The 21,277-nt window shown below is 33.6% G+C and overlaps 1 protein-coding gene across 3 annotated transcripts in view; it reads left to right on the forward strand.

The window, feature by feature from the left end:
• ATF7IP (activating transcription factor 7 interacting protein) overlaps positions 1-21,277 on the forward strand; it is a 118,202-nt gene that overhangs the window by 33,625 nt on the left and 63,300 nt on the right. For all 3 annotated transcript variants that reach the window (XM_037136567.2, XM_037136566.2, XM_037136565.2), the window contains exons 2-3: positions 11,266-12,899; positions 20,282-20,359. In XM_037136567.2, the coding sequence (XP_036992462.2) occupies positions 11,273-12,899; positions 20,282-20,359 (1,705 nt within the window). In that variant the 5' untranslated portion in view covers positions 11,266-11,272. The remainder of the gene's footprint in view (positions 1-11,265; positions 12,900-20,281; positions 20,360-21,277) is intronic.

Below are 21,277 nucleotides of genomic sequence, written 5' to 3' on the forward strand. Positions count from 1 at the left end.
TAGTCATTTCTTACTGGCCCATAATCTTCATAGTTATTACATCAGGCTGCATGTTGTTTGCCTCAATAATTTGTTTTCCTTACTGACAAATTATTTTAATTTGATTGAGAAAATAATTATTGAATATCTATTGTATAGAAGACACTGCTGTATGTTGGAACAAATGTATGTTAAAAGTGAATAGGGCATAATCCTCACCCTATTTAAAGATCTGCGGTCATAAGTTATTTAACCTTTGTATTTTTAATACACAACAAATAGTCTCTTCTGTGTAACTCAGATTCCCAAATAATTACAGGGGAAAAGTGCTAGAAAACATTGCAGTGCTGTTCACATTTTAAGAGATATCATATATTAGAGATATTAACTAGAACTGTGGTTAAGTCACCTCAGTTTTCTCCTGAAAAAGAAAAACACTTAAATATTTATGTACATACACACATATGCACATGTAAAATAATATGGATGATGGATTCAACAGGAAAGTGCCTATTTAGCTTAGCATTCATTTTCTTTGTCACTTAGAATAGTTAACAAGTTAATATTTTAGATGATGAAAAAAGCATGTTTTCTTTCACTAAGAAAAATAAAGTGTTTTTGCTGGTGGTTTTGCTCTTATATATTCATATCTATTCTGGGATTTATAGTAGCATATTGTTTCTATTTTCAGGCTGTTGCCAGGCAGATTTAAAATCCTCTTATAGTTTTTCAATTTTTAGCTTTCTGATTGGTTGTAAGAGCTACCTTTCTTTGGCCAACCACTGTGACTATGCAAATTGTATTTTAGTCTCTGTTGCTGTGAGAAAACTGACAAGATGGCTGCAGGAAGCTCTATTTGGGATATGTTTATTATTTTAAAGAAGATTTTCATTATTATGTAGTTATAAGTAAGCAAAAGTAAAATTTTAAAAATGGTTATTTTTTTGAAATATGAACCCAGACTAAGTTTTATTAAGTCTGAAAATTTTCTCTCATGTCATAATTGATTGGTTTGGCTGTATATTATACTCTGTCAGAGGCAGCATTATGTATAGTTGGACATATATTGTTACTTTTGTTAGTTTATAAGCATTCTGACTCCCTAAAGAGAGGTTGTCCTCTGTTTGTAAACTTACTTGGATGTGAACATGCCAGCATGTTAGTTTACAGTCCTGTCAAAATATTCTAGATTATTACTTTTGCTTCCTAAAAGAATAGTTTTGTCATTTAAGAATTATTTTAGATGTTAGTTATATTTGTATAATTCATCATTCTTGTAACCAGTATTTACTAAGTGTATACTGTGTGCCACACTATGTAGCTCATTAATATTATACCAAAATGCTTACTTTATTTTTTATTTTTTTTGTTAAATGACCTTGAAGCACATCATAATGACAGGGACTTGATGAGATGTGCTAAAGTGTTGGATAAAACAATACATAAATATAGGTAGTAAAGTCTTTGTATGATAATTATTTCTAAAGAGATACATGCATCCATTTATGTATTTATTTATTTATTTTTGAATCTTAAATTGTAATCTTTTTAAAAAATGTTTTATTTTAATTGTTGTTCAAGTACAGTTTTCTGTCTTTTACTCCCATTAAAGAGATACATTTAAAGAACTGGCAAGTACAGTAGATGGTGGCCAGATACATTATGTGAATAAAAACAAAATTGACAAAATGTGACTAAGCCTTATGTAACTCCAGAAAGTTCAGTAGTATATCTCATTGTAAAATAAACTGATCAATATTAATTACATATAAAGCCTTTGGTTATAGTACCAGTTTATAATACAAGAGAATGATTCTTTTTCACTTAAGACTGTCTAGTCCTTCTGGAAGAAGATACTTCATTGCATTTTCTGTGTGTACAAAACTTTATCAGTTTATATAGTTGGAGTGTTCATCCATATCATGGTCAGCACTATTTTTGTGTTGATAAAATTTGTTGTGTTATGAGTATCTCATGCCCATTGGTACCATCCTGTGAGATAAACTTCAGAATTTTGCCCCATTTAGGATGGGAAAAGAGTAACTATCTTATCTAAGATGAGCACATAGAGAAAAAAGTTGCTGTTATTTTACATGCATTCCTTTTGTCACTGTCCAGTCGAGTACAGATGTTACTTGTTGGCCTAGAAATGTAAATTTCCTGAAGTATGAACCAGCACTTAGTTCTCTTGGTATAGTTGCTTTGTCCATGCTAGACATATGACCCACTAAAGGGAGATTAGTTTTATTATTATTATTATTATTATTATTATTATTTTATTTTTATTTTTTTAAAGATTTTATTTATTTATCTTTAGAGGGGAAGGGAAGGAAAGAGGAAAAGAAACATCAATGTATGGTTGCTTTTCGTGCATCCCCTGCTGGGAACTGGCCTGCAGAGAACCGGTCTGCAACCCTGGCATGTGCCCTGACTGGGAATCGAACCGCAATTGTCTGGTTCGCAGGCCCGTGCTCAATCCACTGAGCTACACCAGCCGGGGTGGGAGATTAGTTTTAAAACAATTGAAAATTATTCAACTATAGTTATGCTGTTCCTTTTTTAAAAAAATAATTTTTATTGAGGTACTGTACAGCTCAGTGGCTTTTTAAATTTTTTAAATTTTTATTGTTGACACTATTACAGATGTCCCCATCCCTCTCTCCTGCCCCCCCCACCCTTTGTTCCCCTCCAGCCATTCCTCCACTCTCCTTCCCTGTGTCTGGCACTACACTCATTGGTGTCAAAAAAAGTTTTTTCAGTTGTATGGGGACATCTGTATTAGTGTTAACAATAAAAATAAAGGAAAGAAAATATTCAGTTATGCATCACTACAGTTAATTTTAGAACATTTTTATTACCCCATAAAGAAACCCTGTATTCTTTTGTAGCCATTCTTCATTTCTCCTTCAACCCCCCAACTTTAGGCAACCACCGATCTTTTTGTCCTTGTAGATTCAGCTTAACAATTGTATTAAATGACTTCATTTTCAAAGAGAGAAGAAAATGTTGCAAATATTACATAGTTTATTGCCTAACACTATCATACAGTTTAGTGCTGTTAAAATAGAACACCCTATCCTAGCAAAATTTAAAGGCTGAAATTCATAAGAAGGGTGCTGATGCTAATAAAAACAACTTGATGCAAAATTAGGTATCTGGTTGGCCTTACTAAGTTAAAATTATCTGTGTAATGGAATGCATGATAGCAGCTTCATTATTGATGTATTAATTCCAATCATTCGTAAAGTTGAATTTACATAAATTTTCACTTAAATGAGGAAAGATAGGTGTTGGTATAGTGTCTGACATATAATTTGCCCCTTGACAAGTGTCAATTAAAAATACATAGCCTATTGTAATGTCATTCATTGCCGGCAAAGGTATTACTGGAGTTTGTTAAGTGGGATAAGTTAGAAGGTAGGACCCTGATGAATAACTGGCCAGTTTTTCTAAGAAGATGCAATTTGATAAATGTATCCTGAAATTGCAAATTTTTGGATCAGGTGAGTTAGTTTTAACTTGCCTATGTAAAGAATGATCCCAAAAATAAACTTGAAGAAGTAATTTTAAAGTATCTTGAATTTTTTTCGTGTAGGCTGCCCTATAATTTCTCAGAACAAAGCAATAATACAACAAATTAGCCAAGTGGCTGTACTGGTTTTGATATAACCAAAATTTGGAGATCATGATTTGCTCCTGTTTTGTCCAGGGAATTGTTGGTAAAGCAAACTCCACATTTCCTGTGTTGTTGATTATTTTTAAAAATTTACTTAGGGGATATTCTATTTCACATTTTGATACCCAGATAGTATCATGACATTGATGACAGGCAGAAGGGGTTGTTTGTTGAGGTGTCAGATAGCATGGTCACTCAATACTTAACTGAATGTGAGTGCTCAGGGTCCTCAAGTAAATATTGTCAGTGCTTTGTGATTGGGGGAGAGAATATCTACAATGTAACAGAATATGGAAACAAATAGTAAAGTAGTAAGTATGTTTTACTAGAGCTTTAGAAAAAAATTATTAACAGAGGTGATAAGATCCCCAGTGTTTAAAAGTTTTGAAGGTCTGTATACTAAATTTGAGCAGTGGAGTATCATACTGGATGAACCATTGTATTATCAGGTTCAGCAGTCTAATTAATGGGCAGTAAACAAAATCAGATTAACATTGTGCAATATGCTGATTGTTCTTTATTTTATTTTCCTGGACTATTGCAAAATTCTTAAAATTTTAGGGGTATAAAATAAAATCACATAGTTTTCAACAGAGTACTTAAAAAATCTAGCAGCAGAGTTATGTTTCTAAAAAGTCTGGAAATCATCAGCATAAAGTGATTATGAGCAGGCCATGATTAGTCAGGTCTGTTAAGTAGTATTTCCTTAAGCCATTTAAGGAAAACTCAAATTAGAATAAAAATTATTTTCAGCATCTCATTCAGAACAATGTTATATACTCTTACTACTAATAATAATGTTAGTTAAGAACATGAACGTAATTAGAGTGCCTGTGTTAAAGATAGAAGTTTCAGGTCCACTTAAATGGTTTTGGTTAACATTTTGTAAGTTTTTGCTGTTTTGTTTTAAAGTGTACTTCACCTGGTATCTATAACTTTGAGTTAATAATGTGTTTGTTTGTGCATTTTGAACCAACAGTCCTGGTACTTCCTATTCCTTTGTCAGTTAGGGCTGCTTCGAAAGTACTAGTACAGACCCTGCTTATTCATTTAATCAGAAAACCCTACTTTAGAGCTGTTATTCAGACAAAGGATCTAGGAGTATGTTACAGATATGTTTCAGTTTCACTATTCAGGTATGTTTTCACACTATTTGGAATCTTGTTAAAGCACTTGCCCGCATCTGCTTCCCCTGTTGCTGGGCAGGTTCTGCTGCTAATATCTGATTGGCTATAGGCAGCTATGACTTTGAGCCAATCAGACAGTGAATATCAGGTCTCTCACAGGACTGAAGCATTGAAGCAGCTGCTGATTTATTTTGCCTGTAGGGAGATTATGTAAACTAAGAGTATGGCTGCAGTAAGCTCCCTCATGGGTATGTTTTGAAAAATGTCAAGGTTCATCTGTAACTGAAGGAAGAAAAAATGAGGTCTATTTTAAAAACTAATTTACTAAGAACATTTGATAGGTAGTGAATTTGAGAAAAAATATATTCTTAGGATGGATTTCATGTTTTTCTTTCACAATTTACTTTTAAAGGAATGTACTGTAGAACTAGGTAACATAAAAAAATTTCCCTAAATTTATACAAATGTTTATTTACTATGTAATGTACACCTTTGCTTTAGTGCTTCCAAAGGGGAGAGCTCATATAACCTTTTTTGTAACCTGGTTCGAAAGGCAGTTAATGAGAAAAGGATGTAGTAATTGTACTTAACGACATTTAATATATGTTATCAAGAAATAGACATCTAGAGTGCAGTAGACAACAAAACATTATAATCTTATTGATAGTAAAATCTTTGGGTCCAGGATACTGTAGATTTTTGAAACTGTAAATCTGTAACAATATCAATAGATGGGCATAAAATAATTTTGGGCTATTTGGATATAAGTTTTCGCTGGATTTTTAGTTATAAATGTTTTATAAGTGTTAATGACTGTGGATTTTAAAAAAAATTAGAATTTTGCAGATTCTAGCCCATTGTGTACAAAAGTATGTTCTTGTTATGTATTGTCCATGTTTGACTCATTCCCCAAGTAGGGAATTGATCTGTATTTCTAGAAACATTTATGGACATTAAAAGGAAGATAAAATAGGATAAAAGGTATAACTCTTATTTATTTATAGGGTATATTTAAAGTATTTTATATGGATTTAGGATTTTATGCAGTTATGTTCTAGGTTATTTATGTCAGACAATGAAAAAGAACCTCAGAAGTATTGCAGATCCAGGTTTTAACTATGTTTCTCTGACCTTATTGTCTGTCTCCTGTTGCTGGGCAGAAATCAGAATGCTAGCTAATGATTGGCTGAGTCTGTGAGCAGCTCTTGAACAGCCACTTAAATTCTTGAGCTTCTGAGCAAGCAGATTGTAGGTTAAGACATTACAGCTTTTGGAAATGCTTCCTTTTGTTGTTTCATAGCTGTGATCTCTTTGCTAGAAAGAAGAGTGAAAACAGTGGGTGGAGGGGGATGAAGCAAAGAAGGAAATAATGTTTTCACTTAAAGAAGGAGAGGCTCATTGGGTTTTCCTTAAAAATAATTTACCCACAATTTGAAAAATAATTCCAAGCCATAGACTTATTTGCAGGTAACACACCCTTCTTGGTTATTTAAATATAAATTCCTATGGTAATCTTGTACAAAAGATTATATTGGTGATGATATTTCCCCAGAGTTTTTTAATCTAAATATATAGAGTAAGGACTTAAAAACATTTTAAAAATCTATCTTCTTCATGAAAATATATTTACTTAAAAATTTTTTTACTCATGAAAAAGTATTTTCAGCAGAAAGTTCATCACATTTTACACATTTATGTCTAGGTATGGCAGACATTTTCTACTGTAAAATATAAATGCTTTTTCCTGGGAAAATGAATTACAGGCATGTAAGAGCTTCATGATTGTTGTGTTGCCACCTAAAAAAAGTAGTATTTATTTTGTAGAATAGTTTTGTGAATGGCATCTCAGTTATAGATGACGGTATTTAAAGTGATCACTAGAAATGTTTTGTTTCTGTAATATAGCCATGGAGACTTGATTGCAGGTAACACTCTATTCTCTAATGTGTGTCTTTCTTAAATATACTTTGCTTTATGCACAAGAGGTATTAAAAACCTACAGCTGATTGGTTTGCACATGGCTGAACTAGTTTAAACTGGTTGTTCATGCTACTTCCTTATTGCTCTCTCTCTTTTTCATTGTACTTAGAACCCATAGTAGATTGGTAAATGGCTGTAGTGTGCTCTCTTGTGGGTATAGATGGTAGTTATCCTGTAATTCTTTGTACATTACTGTATTATTTCTGAATCGAATAGCAATTTTGTTGATAAAACCAGTTTGCTTGGATTATATTTATTTTTATTAAATGTTATTTGGTGATGGCAGTTTATTAGATGATATTTGGTGGTGATGTTTACATGTTGGGTTTTCTAATTAGTTAGTGTACAAAATAACAAAAATACCTCAAAGAAATTTCTCTCAGATTACCTAGTGTATGCCTTAAAACATCCCGAATATACAGACAATTAGGATATTTTTTGAGTACTTACTATATTCTAAGTGCTTAATGTATAGAATCTCATTTAATCATCGCCATAGCCTCTGTTGCAGGCCCTGATACTCCCATCTTAAGATAGCTGAAACTAAAAATTGGAGTGTTAGGTAACTTGTCCTGTATCATGTATGTACATGGGAGAGCTGGAATTCAAATCCATGTTTCTGTCTGCAGGATGCTTATAAAAATACACTTTTTTTAGAGGAATGCTTGCTTTTAATGTGATTAGTAATAACTGCCAATGACCCATATTAACAGCTGAGAAATGTGGATATTATGAAGTCAAAATCCAAAAGAATTGTAGTTCAGTGTTTGAAAATATTTAAAGGGTAACCATATTTCACATATTATAATTTAATTGTTTTGTATCTTTGGAGTCAGCACAAAAAAGTGACTACAAAATTTATATGGTATCATCTTTGCAGAAAATTTTTCAGTTAGCTTCAGTTTGGAATGGATAATGGGTGGGAAAAATTTGAAGTTTAAATTTTAAACTGCAATTACTAATCCTTAAAATAGTTCCTGTAATAATTTTGCATCGAAGTTTCTGCTCAGTAGTAAGATAATTTTTCTAAATAGTTTTATTCAGTTCCATAATTTAAAATAAAAGGCTAGCAAGACTAAGAAATATAAAGTAATTTTCTTAATGGACAGAACAAATGCAGAATGTACCATAATCTAGAAGTACTGTGACAAACGGTTAGGTTCTCAACCCATACTGGCCTCCAGCAAATAAACGAGGCCATTGTTTTATGCCTTGCAGCCAAAGGAACAATGGAACACTAGGAACATATCTGTAATTAACAAGTTGGGTTTATAATTTGTTGCAGTGAGGGAGAATGCTCATCATGGGAAACTGAAGCACATTAGTAAGAGGGTGTTAAAGAAAACCTAGTGTGGGATTTGGTCTTAAGTTGCATTATTTTGGGTAGAGTTTGAGGAACTAGACCTTACTCTGGATGGAGTGCGTGCTGTCAAAGTGGGGGCTATTCTTTGCTTGGGTATCTCAATAAATCTTATCTATAGTGAGGACAGACTACAGTGAGGCTAAAGTGCAATTGATAAATAGTCATCACTTATTTTTAGTCAGAAAGGGAAATGGTTGTTATTTTATGGGTTGTACTGTGGCCTTACCTAATTTGAATGTAGTGGTGGTTTTATGTCCAACAGGAGAAAATATGGCTTAGCTGTAAGCATCAAGTCAATTTGGAATGATGTTAAGGCTAGCCTGTCAGCCTCAGATAAGTTCCAGTACCTCAGAGAATGCTTTTTTTCCCCCTTCTCCAGCCAAAGCAAGTACATCGTACCATCATTTCTACTCATTAATAGAATGTGAAAGCATTATTCTTGTTCCCTGTACATCTAGGTCCTCAAAGGACTTTTGTTTTATTCTACCATAGACTGGTGACATTTTCTTTCTCTAAGATCAACTCCTTGCCCTCTTTTACTTGCTTTATTGCAATGGCCAGAAAGGGTGAGGGGGGGGTATCCTTCTTTTGGTTCTGGTCTTATTTCACCAGTAAGTGTGATATTTTTGTAGATTATCTTTATTAAATTTGAGTTGTTTTCTTCTATTAAGTTTTCTAAGAGCTTTAATTATGAGTCACTATTGAATTTTGTCAAATGAATGAATATTCTGTATCTTTTAAGAGTTTTTGTTCATTTCACCTTCTGTTCTGTTTTATTTAATAAATCACACTGTTTTTTTCACCCAACTAACAGAAATTTAGTGTCCCATAGTTTTGGAGGCTAGAGATCAAAGTGTTGGCAGGGCCATTCTCCTTCTGGAGCTAATGGGGGATCTGTTTCAGACCTTCCTCCTAGCTATGACTTGTGGCAGCCTGCCTTGTCTTTACATGTGTGTGTCTCTGTATAATAACAGTTCCCCTTTATATAGAAACACCAGCTATATTGCATTAGGGCCCATTCTAATGACAGCATTTTAACTTGATTGTCTCTGCAAAGACCTTATCCAAGTAAGGTCACATTCTCAGGCATCGGGGCATAGGGCACTGATTTTTATCAAGTGGATACCTTGGTTGGGCTAGAAAAAAATCCATAATACTTTATGACATTGCTTAATTTTTTAATGTGAAACCAACTTTGTATTTTTTTAATGAGCTGCACATGGTCATAATATGTTGCTTTTTAAAAAGAATACTTGTAAATAACTCATCAATGAAAGAAATTACAATAGAAAGTAGAATATATTTTAACACAACAACAATGAAAATATAACACATCAAAATGTGAGATGCAGGTAAAGCAGTGCTTAGGGGGAAATTTATAGCTTTATTATCTACATGCCTTACAAAAAAGGAAAGATTGAAAAGTAATGATTAATATTTACCGTGTTGAGGAACTGCCAGACTGTTTTCCAAATCAGCTGTACCATTTTACTACTCCATCACCATTGTGTGAGTTCTACTTTGCTTCCATTCTTGCCAATGGCGAGATACTTGTTTTTCCTCTTTGATTATAGTTATCCCATTGTGTGTAAAGTGGTATATCATTGTGGTTTTCATTTACATTTCTCTGATGACCAATGATGACCAGCCTCTTTTTGTTTATTGCTTATTATCTATTGCCTTTTTGTGTATGTTTTAGGAGGCTAGAAATTTGAAATCAAGGTGTTGACAGGGCCATGCTCCTTCTGGAGCTAAGGGAGGATCTGTTCCAGACCTTCCTCCTAGCTGTGGCTTATGGCAGCCTAACTCCAGTCTTCACATGGTATTCTCCAAATGTATAAATCATAGATTTACTTAAAACCTTTTTTGTGCTCATCAGTTTTCATTGTTGTTTGTATATTTAATGTGTCGCCCAAGAAAACCCTTCTTCGGGCTGGAAAGAGGTATTCCAAGTCATGAAATCCAAAGACCTACAACCGAGATTGCTCTATCCAGCAAAACTTTCATTTAGAATGGAAGGACAGATAAGGTGCTTCTCAGATAAGATCAAATTCAAGGAGTTCATCATCACCAAGCCCTTATTATATGAAATGTTAAAGGGACTTATCTAAGAAAAAGAAGTTAAAGAAACATGAACAGTGAAAGGACAACAAACTCACAGTTATTAAGAACCACACCTAAAACGAAAGCAAACTAAAAGGACAGCTAGATCAGGAGTGGAAACATAGAAATGAAGATCTCAAGGAGGGTTAGCAACAGGGGAGTGGGAGGAGGAGAATGGGGGAGAAGGTACAGAAAATAAGTAGCATAGACAGTAGATAGAAAATAGATGGAGGGGCAAGAATAGTATGGGAAATATAGAATCTAAAGAACTTGAGACACATGGTCATAAACTAAAGGGGAGGTAATGGTGGGGATGGGGGTTAGAGTGGAGGGGAATGAAGGGGGGAATAGAACAACTGTAACAGCATAATCAATAAAAAAAAAAAAAAAAAAAAAAAACCCTTCTTCTTTCAGAGTGGCCCAGAGAGGCCAAAAATGTTGGACACCCCTGTAAGGAATGTTCATTTAAGTCTTTTGCCCATTTTTAAATTTTTGTTGTTGTTATTCAGTTGTAACAGCATTTTCTGTTTCCTAGATACAAGTTATCTCATCGGATAGGTTATTTGCTGACATTTCCCTCTATTGTGTGAATTGATGTAGATATGTTTGGTTACAAATATAATCTTTCCTTTGTGTTTCCTAATTTTCTCTCCTTTCTTCCTTGTCTCTGTACCTCTGTACCTCTGTACTTCTTTCCCATGCACTTGCTGTTTTCATTCTCTTACCTGTTTTTTCCTCCATCAACTTTTTTATTTCCACGAGACTCTGAACTCATTAAGCTTACTGTGAATGAAAACTCGTCACTTTTTTCTAATACTTCTGGTAATTGATCTGTGGGTGATACCTGTTATCAATTTTATATTACATGAATTAATAAATGTTGTAATTAACATACAGCAAGGGTTATTATGCTTTCTATAGGTCATTTCAAAATTATATGAAGTGCTGCTTGCTTGTAAAATCAGTTTACAGTAAGTGTATAATTAGGTGGTTTCTATTTCAATTATTAAACCCTCTCTCTCTTTCTCTCTTTAAAGATTCAAAATGGATGGTATAGAAGAACCTCAGAAGAAAGTCTTTAAGGCTAGAAAAACAATGAGAGTGAGTGATCGTCAACAACTGGAAGCAGTTTACAAAGTCAAAGAAGAACTGTTGAAAACTGATGCCAAGCTGTTAAATGGTAATCATGAAAATGGAGATTTGGACCCAACATCACCTTTGGAAGATATGGATTATATTAATGACAAGGACGAGGTGAATGGCATTGAAGAATTTTGCTTTAACCCCGAAAAAAGTAACTCAGAATGGAAAGAAACATCTTGTTCCTTAAGTGTTAATGTAAAAAACAAGCCAGATGATGAGTTAAAGTGTGAACCTTTGTCTCCTAGTGATATAACTCCTGAAATAACCTCTAAACTGACCACTGACCCAGTTTCTGATGATCCAGCTTCAGGTGATCTGGATATTGGAGATCCACCAGCCTCTGGAGATCTGGCCTCTGAAGTGTTAACCTGTAATGATCCCACCTCTGGTGATCCCACCTCTGGTGATCCCACCTCTGGTGATCCCACCTCTGGTGTTCCCACCTCTGATGAGCCTGCCTCTGATGATCCCATGTCTGGTGACTCTGTCTCTGGTGAGTCGGTGTCTGGTGAACCAGTCTCTGGTGAGCCAGTCACCAGAGAGCCAGTCTCTAGTGAACTGATACCTGGTGAACCTGTCTCTGATGAACTGGTCTCCAGTGAACCAGTGGCTGGTGAACTGGTCTCCAGTGAACCAATAATCTCCAGTGATCCAGCCTCCAATAATTCAGCCTCTGATGATCTGGCGGGTGAAGATCTAGCCTCTGGTGATCTGGCTTCTCGTAATCCGGCTTGCAGTGATCTAACCACTGGTGATCAGGCCTCTGCTGATCCAGCGTCCGGTGACCTGGTCTCTGATGAACTGACTTCTGATAAATCAACTTCCGAACCAACCTTTGATCACACATTTGAACCAAGTTCTATACCAGTTTGTGAGCAGGTTCCTGATACTGACAATATAGAGCCTAGCAATAAAGATCATGGTTTTCTTGAGAAAAATGGGGATGATGAAAAGTTAGATGAAATTTTCTCATTTGATGAGAAATATAAAGCTGATAGTAATACTGATGTTGATGAAGAGACTCTAGAAGCAGATGATACAATTATTTGTCCAGATCTACCTCCTGAAAATGAAAAGCAGGTAGAGGAAGATACAGTCACAGAGCCTGTTCTTGAAGAAGAAGCTATATCTAGCAGTACAGAAATTGACCAAAATGAAAAGAATGAAGATGAAAATTCTGCTGACCTCACAGAATCCATTAGTGAAAATGTTATAAAAGATGACAAAAATGAGAATATCTTAGAAAATACAGATTCTATGGAGACAGATGAAATTATTCCTATTTTGGAGAAGCTTGCACCTGCTGAAGATGAACTTACTTGCTTTTCTAAAACTTGTCTCCTTCCAATTGATGAAACAAATCCAGATTTGGAAGAGAAGATGGAAGGTTCTTTTGGTTCACCATCTAAACAAGAAAGTAGTGAGAGTTTGCCAAAAGAAGCCTTTTTGGTTCTCTCTGATGAAGAGGATATTTCAGGTGAAAAAGATGAGTCTGAAGTTTTATCACAAAATGAGACTTGCTCTCCAGGTTAGCATATTATTTAAATTAAAAAATTTTTAAATAGCTTTAATAAACTGTTAATAAAACATTCTCATAAAGATTTGAATTTATTTTAGTTGCCGAGAAAGTTAGAATGATGGTGGCTAAAATGATCTCTTAACTTGATAGAGTCTTAATTTCACAGAATTCAGAATTATAAAGTATCCATTCTGTGGGAGGCATTGGGTAAAGCTCTAAGAAGGAACATAAAGTAAGAAGAAAATATGGCCCTTGCCTGCAACGTATTTATAGTCTAGGAAGTGAAATAAGATGGACCACACTATAAACGCTATGAGTTAACAATTTCAAGTCAGTATATAATTGATCAAATGCCTAGCAATTGTTCTTGATATCATGTAGCAACCAAATAACTTAGAATATAAAAATCTAGTTTATTTGCTTCAAGTGTTACAAATTGCATTTTACAATTGAATTTCCCATTGAAATCTGATTTATTATTTTTTGTTTGGTGAATGACACCACCATTGCTGGAAGACAGAAACCTTGAAGCTGATTATCTGTTTGATGAAGACATCCATTTGCTTTCTTTGCCCTCTTGATTTTACCTAATCTACTCTTTTCCCTCTTTTCTTCAGAATGATCCTTCTAAAACCCAAATCTCTAGAGAAAAAAGGAGAGAAAGAGAAAAATCCTACTTTGCTTTCATGGTCAAACTCAAATATTTCTATATGAGACTTTCTCAGTTCCTTTGAGACGGGCATGACATCTTTATGTTCTTAATGCATCACATTCTGCTAGAGTATTCTTTTAAATTTTTTTGTATTGATTTTAGAGAAAGAGACATTGATTGATTGATCCACTTATTTATGCATTCATTGGTTGATTCTTGTATATGCCCTGACCCACAATCAAACCTGTAATTTTGGTGTATCAGGACAGTGCTCTAACCAACTGTGCTACCTGGCCAGGGTTGTTAGAACTTTCTGAGAGGGATGACCTTATTGCATGAAACAGCATCTGGTTTCCAGTTTGTTCAAAGAATGAAAACATGAGACGGCTAGGAGACATAGGGGACTTTTTCCCCCAATATATTTTATCAGCTTTGGAGGTAGAAATTTTTTTTTTAAATATTTTATTTATTTATTTTTAGAGAGAGGGGAAGGGAAGGAGAAAGAGTGGGAGAGAAACATCAATGTGTGATTGCCTCTCGTGAGTCCCCTGCTGGGAACTGGCCTGCAACCCAGGCATGTGCCCTGACTGGGAATCGAACCGTGATACTCCGGTTCGCAGGCCCGCGCTCAATCCACTGAGCTACGCCAGCCAGGGCTTGGGGGTAGAAATTTTTTATTATTAAAAGATGACTTCATTTCCAAGGAGTATCTTTTCATTCAGTAAACCTATATAGTGACAAGTCAGTCTCTTTGTGGTTTTGAGAATTTAAAGATAAAATGTAGTATTTGCCCTCAGGACTGAGACAAGAATTAAAACACAGGCTATTAAATACAAGGCTGTGAATACAGTAATAATATTCAATTGGTATTCTGGAATTTTATAGGAGATTAACTTCAGAAGAATATAAGCTGTATTTTAGAAAGCACTTGCTTTTCACTGACTGTATAATACAGGTTTTTACATGAAGATTATGAAGATAATCTCTCTTAACTGTAGCTTTGTCCTACTGGCTCAGGCCAAAAATCTTAGAGCCATTCTTTCTTTTTCTTTCATATCCCATATTCAGTACATTGGGGAATTTTGTTGACTTTACTTTCAGAATAGATCTAGAATCTAGTGTTTTCTTACCATCTTAACTGCTATTACTCCTCTGCTGAGTCATCACCATCAAGCCAGAATAATTTCTGGGTTACAGTAAGTGCTCAGTAAATATTTGGGTAATGAATGAATAATTGGTAGTAGAAGTACCAATTATATTTTCATGGAGGACCTTGGTTACAAGGCTAATGCATTGTGATAGCACCACTGAATGCTTTCAAGCAGAGGAGAATGGCAAGGAATTTCATTTTATATAAAGAATGATACTGGGGCAAGTTCTTTAAAAACACCTTTTAGTAGTCTGTATAAGAGGGGCATAGTAAATTAACTTATTATTTAGTAAGTTTATACATTTTATAAATCTCGATATTGGAGACCATCCCTTTCACACAATGCTATAAAATGCAGAGAGATGAATATTAAGCCATCCCATGTTGCATTCTTCAAAAATTTAAAGTTTGTTTTATTTTTGGTTCGTTACTTTTAAGACTCTTATCTGATTGTATGCTATTAGCAGAGGACGTTTACCAGTACATTTAATTTCTTAGCTGGTAACTAAACTTTTATTTTTTCATTTCTCCTCCAAGGAAATTTTGTGTATTTGGGTTGAAATAATAGTTTCTTTCTTGGTTGGCTCATAAAATGTACTCTGTTCTTTTTATGTGGTAGCAGAATCTTACATGTCATACTTGCTGCTGCGCACCAGCTGAGGTATTACTTTCATCAAATTCTTTATTCTTAATTAAATTTTAATGTTTTCAGAACACAGAATTATAAATTGAAGTACTGAAGTCTGGCTCTTCCCTTTATTAACATTTATACACTGTACTGATAGAAAACTTAGCAAGTTTGTTTTAAATATAGCGGTTATGATGGATCTGAGCAGCAACAAAAATTAATAAAAGATATAAGAAAGCAAATAGAAAAGTTATTTTAATTTTATAAAAAAGAAAGACCTAAAAAGTATTGCATATATACCTTAGTGGACCTGAAGGCACTGTCATATTTTTATATAATACTATATAATAACTGGTAGTGCCTAAATGATGAAAATCATAGTCTAAGAAGCATAAGAAAATAAAGGTTTCTCTCTGGGAGAGTTCAAACAACACTAAAGGGAGATAAACATTAGTTACACCCTCCATGTACATTCCATACTATGAACTCTAATCTAGCTACTGTTCCATCTCTTTCTTTTAGAGCCATTCTTCAAATTACGTTGATAAAGCTAATACCATTTCTTTTCCTCCTGTTTACTCTCGAACTTAATTGAATTTTGATTTTTACCTTATCAGCCCCCCTCCTAATTCTTCTCAGTGAAATGACATTGATGTTCATGTTGTTAAATCCAGGGGCATTTGTTTTGGTCTTTATTCTCTCATACTTGGGTGACCTCTTAAACAGCCCCTCTCTTGAGACTCTCCTTAGTTTTGGGGTTACTGCATTCTTCATTTTTTCCCTCCTTTTGGGGCTTTCTCATTCTATTTCTTGTAGAGAAATAGGAGGGAAAGTTCTCCTCTACTTGCTTTTTACTTTTAAACAATGCTATTAATGTTACTGAGAAAAATCTGTTTTAGAGTAGAACAGATTTTATATTAAATTCTGACATAGTTTTCTTCTAGATTATATTTCAGTTTAAAAAATATCTGTGGTTAATATGTTTTCCCTTGTTCATTGGGTATTTAAGATATGAAAATAAATGCTAATGAGGATACATTAGCATGGGAATACAATTGCATGGGAATACAATTCAAGGTTTTTTCTAATTTTGCTCTTGGTTGGTAATGATAGAATTGTTATGTTTTAGTAAATTATAATGTACTAATTTGTTGTCACTATTGTGTTCAGCTAAAATTCTTTATTATATTTACCTATTTATATTCAGCTGTTTCTTATGCATTTGGCTTTTCTTTATGGAACCTAAACATTCTTCCTTACATTGACATGTAAGTTGAAGATTTTCTTCTCAGCATTGAGGAAGATCAAAAACGAAACAGGTTTTAGAAAGGTGAGTGAATGTAGGAAGAAGAACAGTTTCAACAACTGTTGCTCATCAAGTTAGATAACATGTCCAAATTTCAGGGCAAAGGCTTGGACCCTCTAGAAATTTTGGAAGTAGGTAGCATATAGACCGACATTAGTTGAAGTTGAGCTCACAGGATTAGATCAGCTCAGAGTGAGTGTAAATGGAGACAAGAGGAGATCCAAGAACTGAGCTCTTGGTGTTCCAGTGCAGACAGGTTGGGGAGATGAGGAAGAACCAGCAAAGGAGACTAATAGAACAAACAGCTCTGCAGGTAGAAAGAATAATGGGATTTTGTTGTTTTAGAAATCAAGTAAAGAGAATGTTTTACAGTGGAGGGAATAGTTAACTATATATCAAATGCTGCTTTTGTTAAGTAAATGAAAGAGAAAAATTTAATGACCTAGGTATCAGTTGGTAAAGAGCAGTGGAATTGAAAGCCTGATTGAGATTGGGTTTCAGAGAGAATGAAAGGGAAAAAAATTAGAGACAATAAAATACACTTTTTTCTCCTGAGTTTTGCTTTAAAAAGAACACAGAAAAACTTGCTGTGGAAAATGTTACTTGGAACTTTGTGTTAAGTAAAACTCAAAATTTATAGAAAAATCATATTACCAGTAATACCACATTTTTTGTTTAATGTGGTTTAAAATCTTTACATGCTTATTGGACATCTGTATTTCCTTGTCTATAAATTTCCTGTTCATGTCTCTTACCTATTCTTCTAATGAATATATTGTCTTTAACTATAGGAATTTTTTGTTTTGTTTTAAATGTTCTCACAGAGCCAATAATTTAAAGCAGAGGATTGGCAAACTATGGCCTATAGGCTGTCTGTTTTTGTCAATAAGTTGTTTTGGAACATAGACCAATTTGTTTACATGTTTATCACTGATGAAATAAAAATATTTGCCAATCCCTGATCCAAGGCAACAGTTCTGTCCATATTTCCTTGGAGTAAAGTAAAGGGCAATTCTGAAAATGTAAAAATTAACTCGGGATGTAAATTCTTTCTTCCAGTCCTCTACAATGTAGTTTTTCTACCTTTCTTTAATGGAATCTTATTAAAATAGCAGTCATCAGATAGATGTTAAATATCTACTTTGTCTCAGCCATTTCCCAAAGATTTTAGAATTACTAAAATTAAAGATGTGGTACCTGCTTCTAGTGAGCTTACTGTCCAGTCCAACGATTTTCAACCCTTTTCATCTCATGGCACACATAAACTAATTTCTAAAATTCTACGGTATACAAAAAAATATATTTTTTTGCTGATCTGACAAAAAAAAGGTATAATTTTGATTCATTCACACCACACGGCTATTGTTATGCTGGCTGTTGTCATTTTTATATATGACAGTCTAAATGAGAAGAGGCCTGTACCCCAACTAAATAGGTATTTCACGTTTTAAAACTTCTTGCGGCATAGTAATAGAACATCACTGATCTAGTCTGATTAAAAGAATACCATACATAGAAATGTATATTTAAAACATGGCAACTTGTAATGAGGCTATACTCAATCAGAGGAATTGTGGCAGAAACTATCTGTAGCAGAGGAAAGAGTTTACCTAAGCATTCAGATGAGTTTCAAAAGTCTCAGGAACTACTTGAAATTATATTTAAAAACATATGTGCATGGGCCCTTAGTTATTATTCTGGGTTGAAGGAGATGCACTCAGATTCTTTTGAGACTTTGGAACAAAAGAATTAAAGAAAGAGGGCCTTACTCTTTCCCATAGAATGTGTTAGTACCATTTTTCTTATCCAGACTTCTTTCGATTGAATAAAACTCTACCATAAATTTTAATTCTGTGTGTCTATTCTAAATTCCTAATGAGTATTTCAATTTAAGCATTGGTAATCCAGTCATACCCTCTAAGCATACTGGAATATGGAAATTGGGTGTTAGAAGAAGGTTTTTTGAGTAAACTGAGGAGTCTCAAGCTAATTTTGATGTATCTGTAAGACAAGAGAAAGCTAACATATCCATAAAAGGAAGGATACCAAACTAGGCCAGTTGGCTCTTCTGTGTTTTAGATTTTCTGGCATGTACTTACCCTAATAGGAACCATGGCTAATTTTGTTCTTAGGGTTGCTATATAAAAACTATGTAAATCTTAATTTCAAACAACCCAATTACTCTTTGTCTCTGGAAACTGTGGGGAATAGGAAACTCAGGAGTCATTATTTTCAGTATTAATATCAGGAAGATTTGGAAAACTATATAGTAAATAGAAAAAATGCTTTGTAAGAGTTTGCAGTCTACAAGATAGCAAAACATTTTCATTTAATGAAATTAAGATTGAAACATGAGATCTTCAAAATATGTCTAATGTGTATAGGGTGGTGAATAGAAAGTGAATATTCTAGTACTCATTTATTTTAAAGTATAAAAATAGTTTTAGTAATCTTTATTGACTGTGTTAGCTGTTTTTGTTTTATTTTCTTTTGTTTTACTATAGTCACGAGTTATAGCTCTTGTTTTATCTTGGCATGCAGACATATTTGTAAGAGCCTTAATGGGTTCATCAGTGATCCTAGTCTTTATCTGTTTTTACCTGAAAGATCTTTTGAAGTTTTTTTAACCTTGACTTTCTATCATTAGGGCTGTTGAGATTAAAACCCTGGTTTTAAACCCTGTTTGCGTACGAAATACTATATCAAAATTTTTTATCAGTGTATAATGCTGTATACTTGTGATTGCTTAATTTTGGTTGCAGAATATGATAAAATAGCATGCTTTATTAAAGTCACTTGGGGAACCAGTTGCAGTGATGTAAAGGGAATACAGTAGAAACTTAAACATATTCATGATTTTTTCTTTCCTCCCATTTAATGATTAAGATAGTTGATGAGCTATAGACTGATTCGCCAAAGGCTGTTTCTTATACCTCTGGGATTTTATTTGTTGTAACAATACAAGTGTGTAGACTCTTTTAGCAATATTTTTTGGTAGCATTCTTTTAATTTTTATATTTTAAATGTTTCTTGCGAGGCATTTCTGAACATTACTTTCCTCATCTGTATGACAGCAAATATACTGTTTATATGCAAATTATATTGAGGATATGAAATAATATATGTTAAACAACTAGCTTGGTTGTTGGCATTGGTATCAAAGTAAAACTTTCATTATCTTTAGGATAACTTTTCCATTTGTCTTAGTTCCATAACCATTGAATAACAATGATCAACTTGTCTAGTCAAAATATTAGATGATTTGACAGTGGTTTGTAATTGTCACAACCATTATTTTAGTTTTAGTAATTGAGTGTAAGGAGTCCAAGTGCTTTACGGTAGCTGTTTCCACGTTTTGTTACTCTATGGGTGACAGTAAATTACTAAGTAGAAGTGTTTGTTTTAAAAAAATCTGTACTATTAATTTTTTTTCAGTGTTGAGTTTATTATGAATTTGCAGGAACACTTGATAGTGGACTGGTCATTCATTTCTATCAGTTCATGGTCCCTTTTTATTCCCCAGATTTCACATTTTAAGACCCTGATTTCATTAGAAATGATTAATTTGACAGTTACACGAAAAATGAGAGTTAGTTATATAATGTGCTCTTATGAATTCTAGTGGCAGTAAGATTTCCTTTTCTTTTTGTCATAGAAGTAAAAAATAATGAAAAGGACAGAAAACCAGAGGAAGAAGAGCAAGTAATACCTGAAGATGAAAGACCTGAAAAAAGTAAGCACGTACAAAAAAAAGGAACTTGTTTAACAAATAGTAATTCATTGATTTTACTTTTAAGACCATGGAATATATTTTTATATCCATAAGATGTTTATAAAATTTTACAGTTTAAGTAAGCCACCATTAAATCATTTTGATGGTGGCTAACTCAAGGATCTTTGAAAGTGTTAATCATTTTATAAACTTCAGTGTTTTGTTTGTTTGTACTTTTCTTTGTTCTATAAGATTTAAGCTTAATGTAGTCAAGTTCTGTTTGAATGTCCTGAGAGAAATTGTTTTAGTTTTATGTTTAAAGCATGGGACTATAAGAATTTTGTCTGGGATGATCTAAGTGAATGGAATTATGTGTTTCAGTCTACTTAAGGTTCATAAACTTTGTGGGAAGGGGAAATGATGAGGCTGAGTGTCATTAGGTTTATAGGAAGATTGTAGGACTAGAAGTCTGGAAACCTGGGTTCTCTGCTCTTCCCTATCATACTTCTCTCCATATATGACTAAGTTATGATTATAAGAGAAGTCATAGAGTAGAACTAGTTTTAAAAAATTAGCACATAGATATGGATATAGAATGAAGTAGAGAGGGATAGGTGTGGTCACATAGGACATTTGCATTTGATAAGTGTGGAGATTTTAATTTTGGGGTTTTTTTAGTGTGTATTGAAAAAGTAACCAGATACAAGTTGCTTATGATCTTATGAATGTTACCACTTTGGGAAATGGAAATTTTTAACTTAAGATCTTTGGGTATATTATTTTTTAATCAAATTTATTTTATAATGTTATTAATTTTATTATTTTTACATATTTGAAATTCATTAGAATATGTTAATAACTATTATTATGTTATTTGCCTAAGGCTGAAAATTAAGTGGGAGTTTTCCCTAAATTTACTGAGGAAAATATTTACCGAAA

Source organism: Artibeus jamaicensis, unplaced genomic scaffold (genome assembly GCF_021234435.1).
Source record: "Artibeus jamaicensis isolate MK-2021 breed Jamaican fruit bat unplaced genomic scaffold, CSHL_Jam_final contig_233, whole genome shotgun sequence".
NCBI lineage: Eukaryota > Metazoa > Chordata > Mammalia > Chiroptera > Phyllostomidae > Artibeus > Artibeus jamaicensis.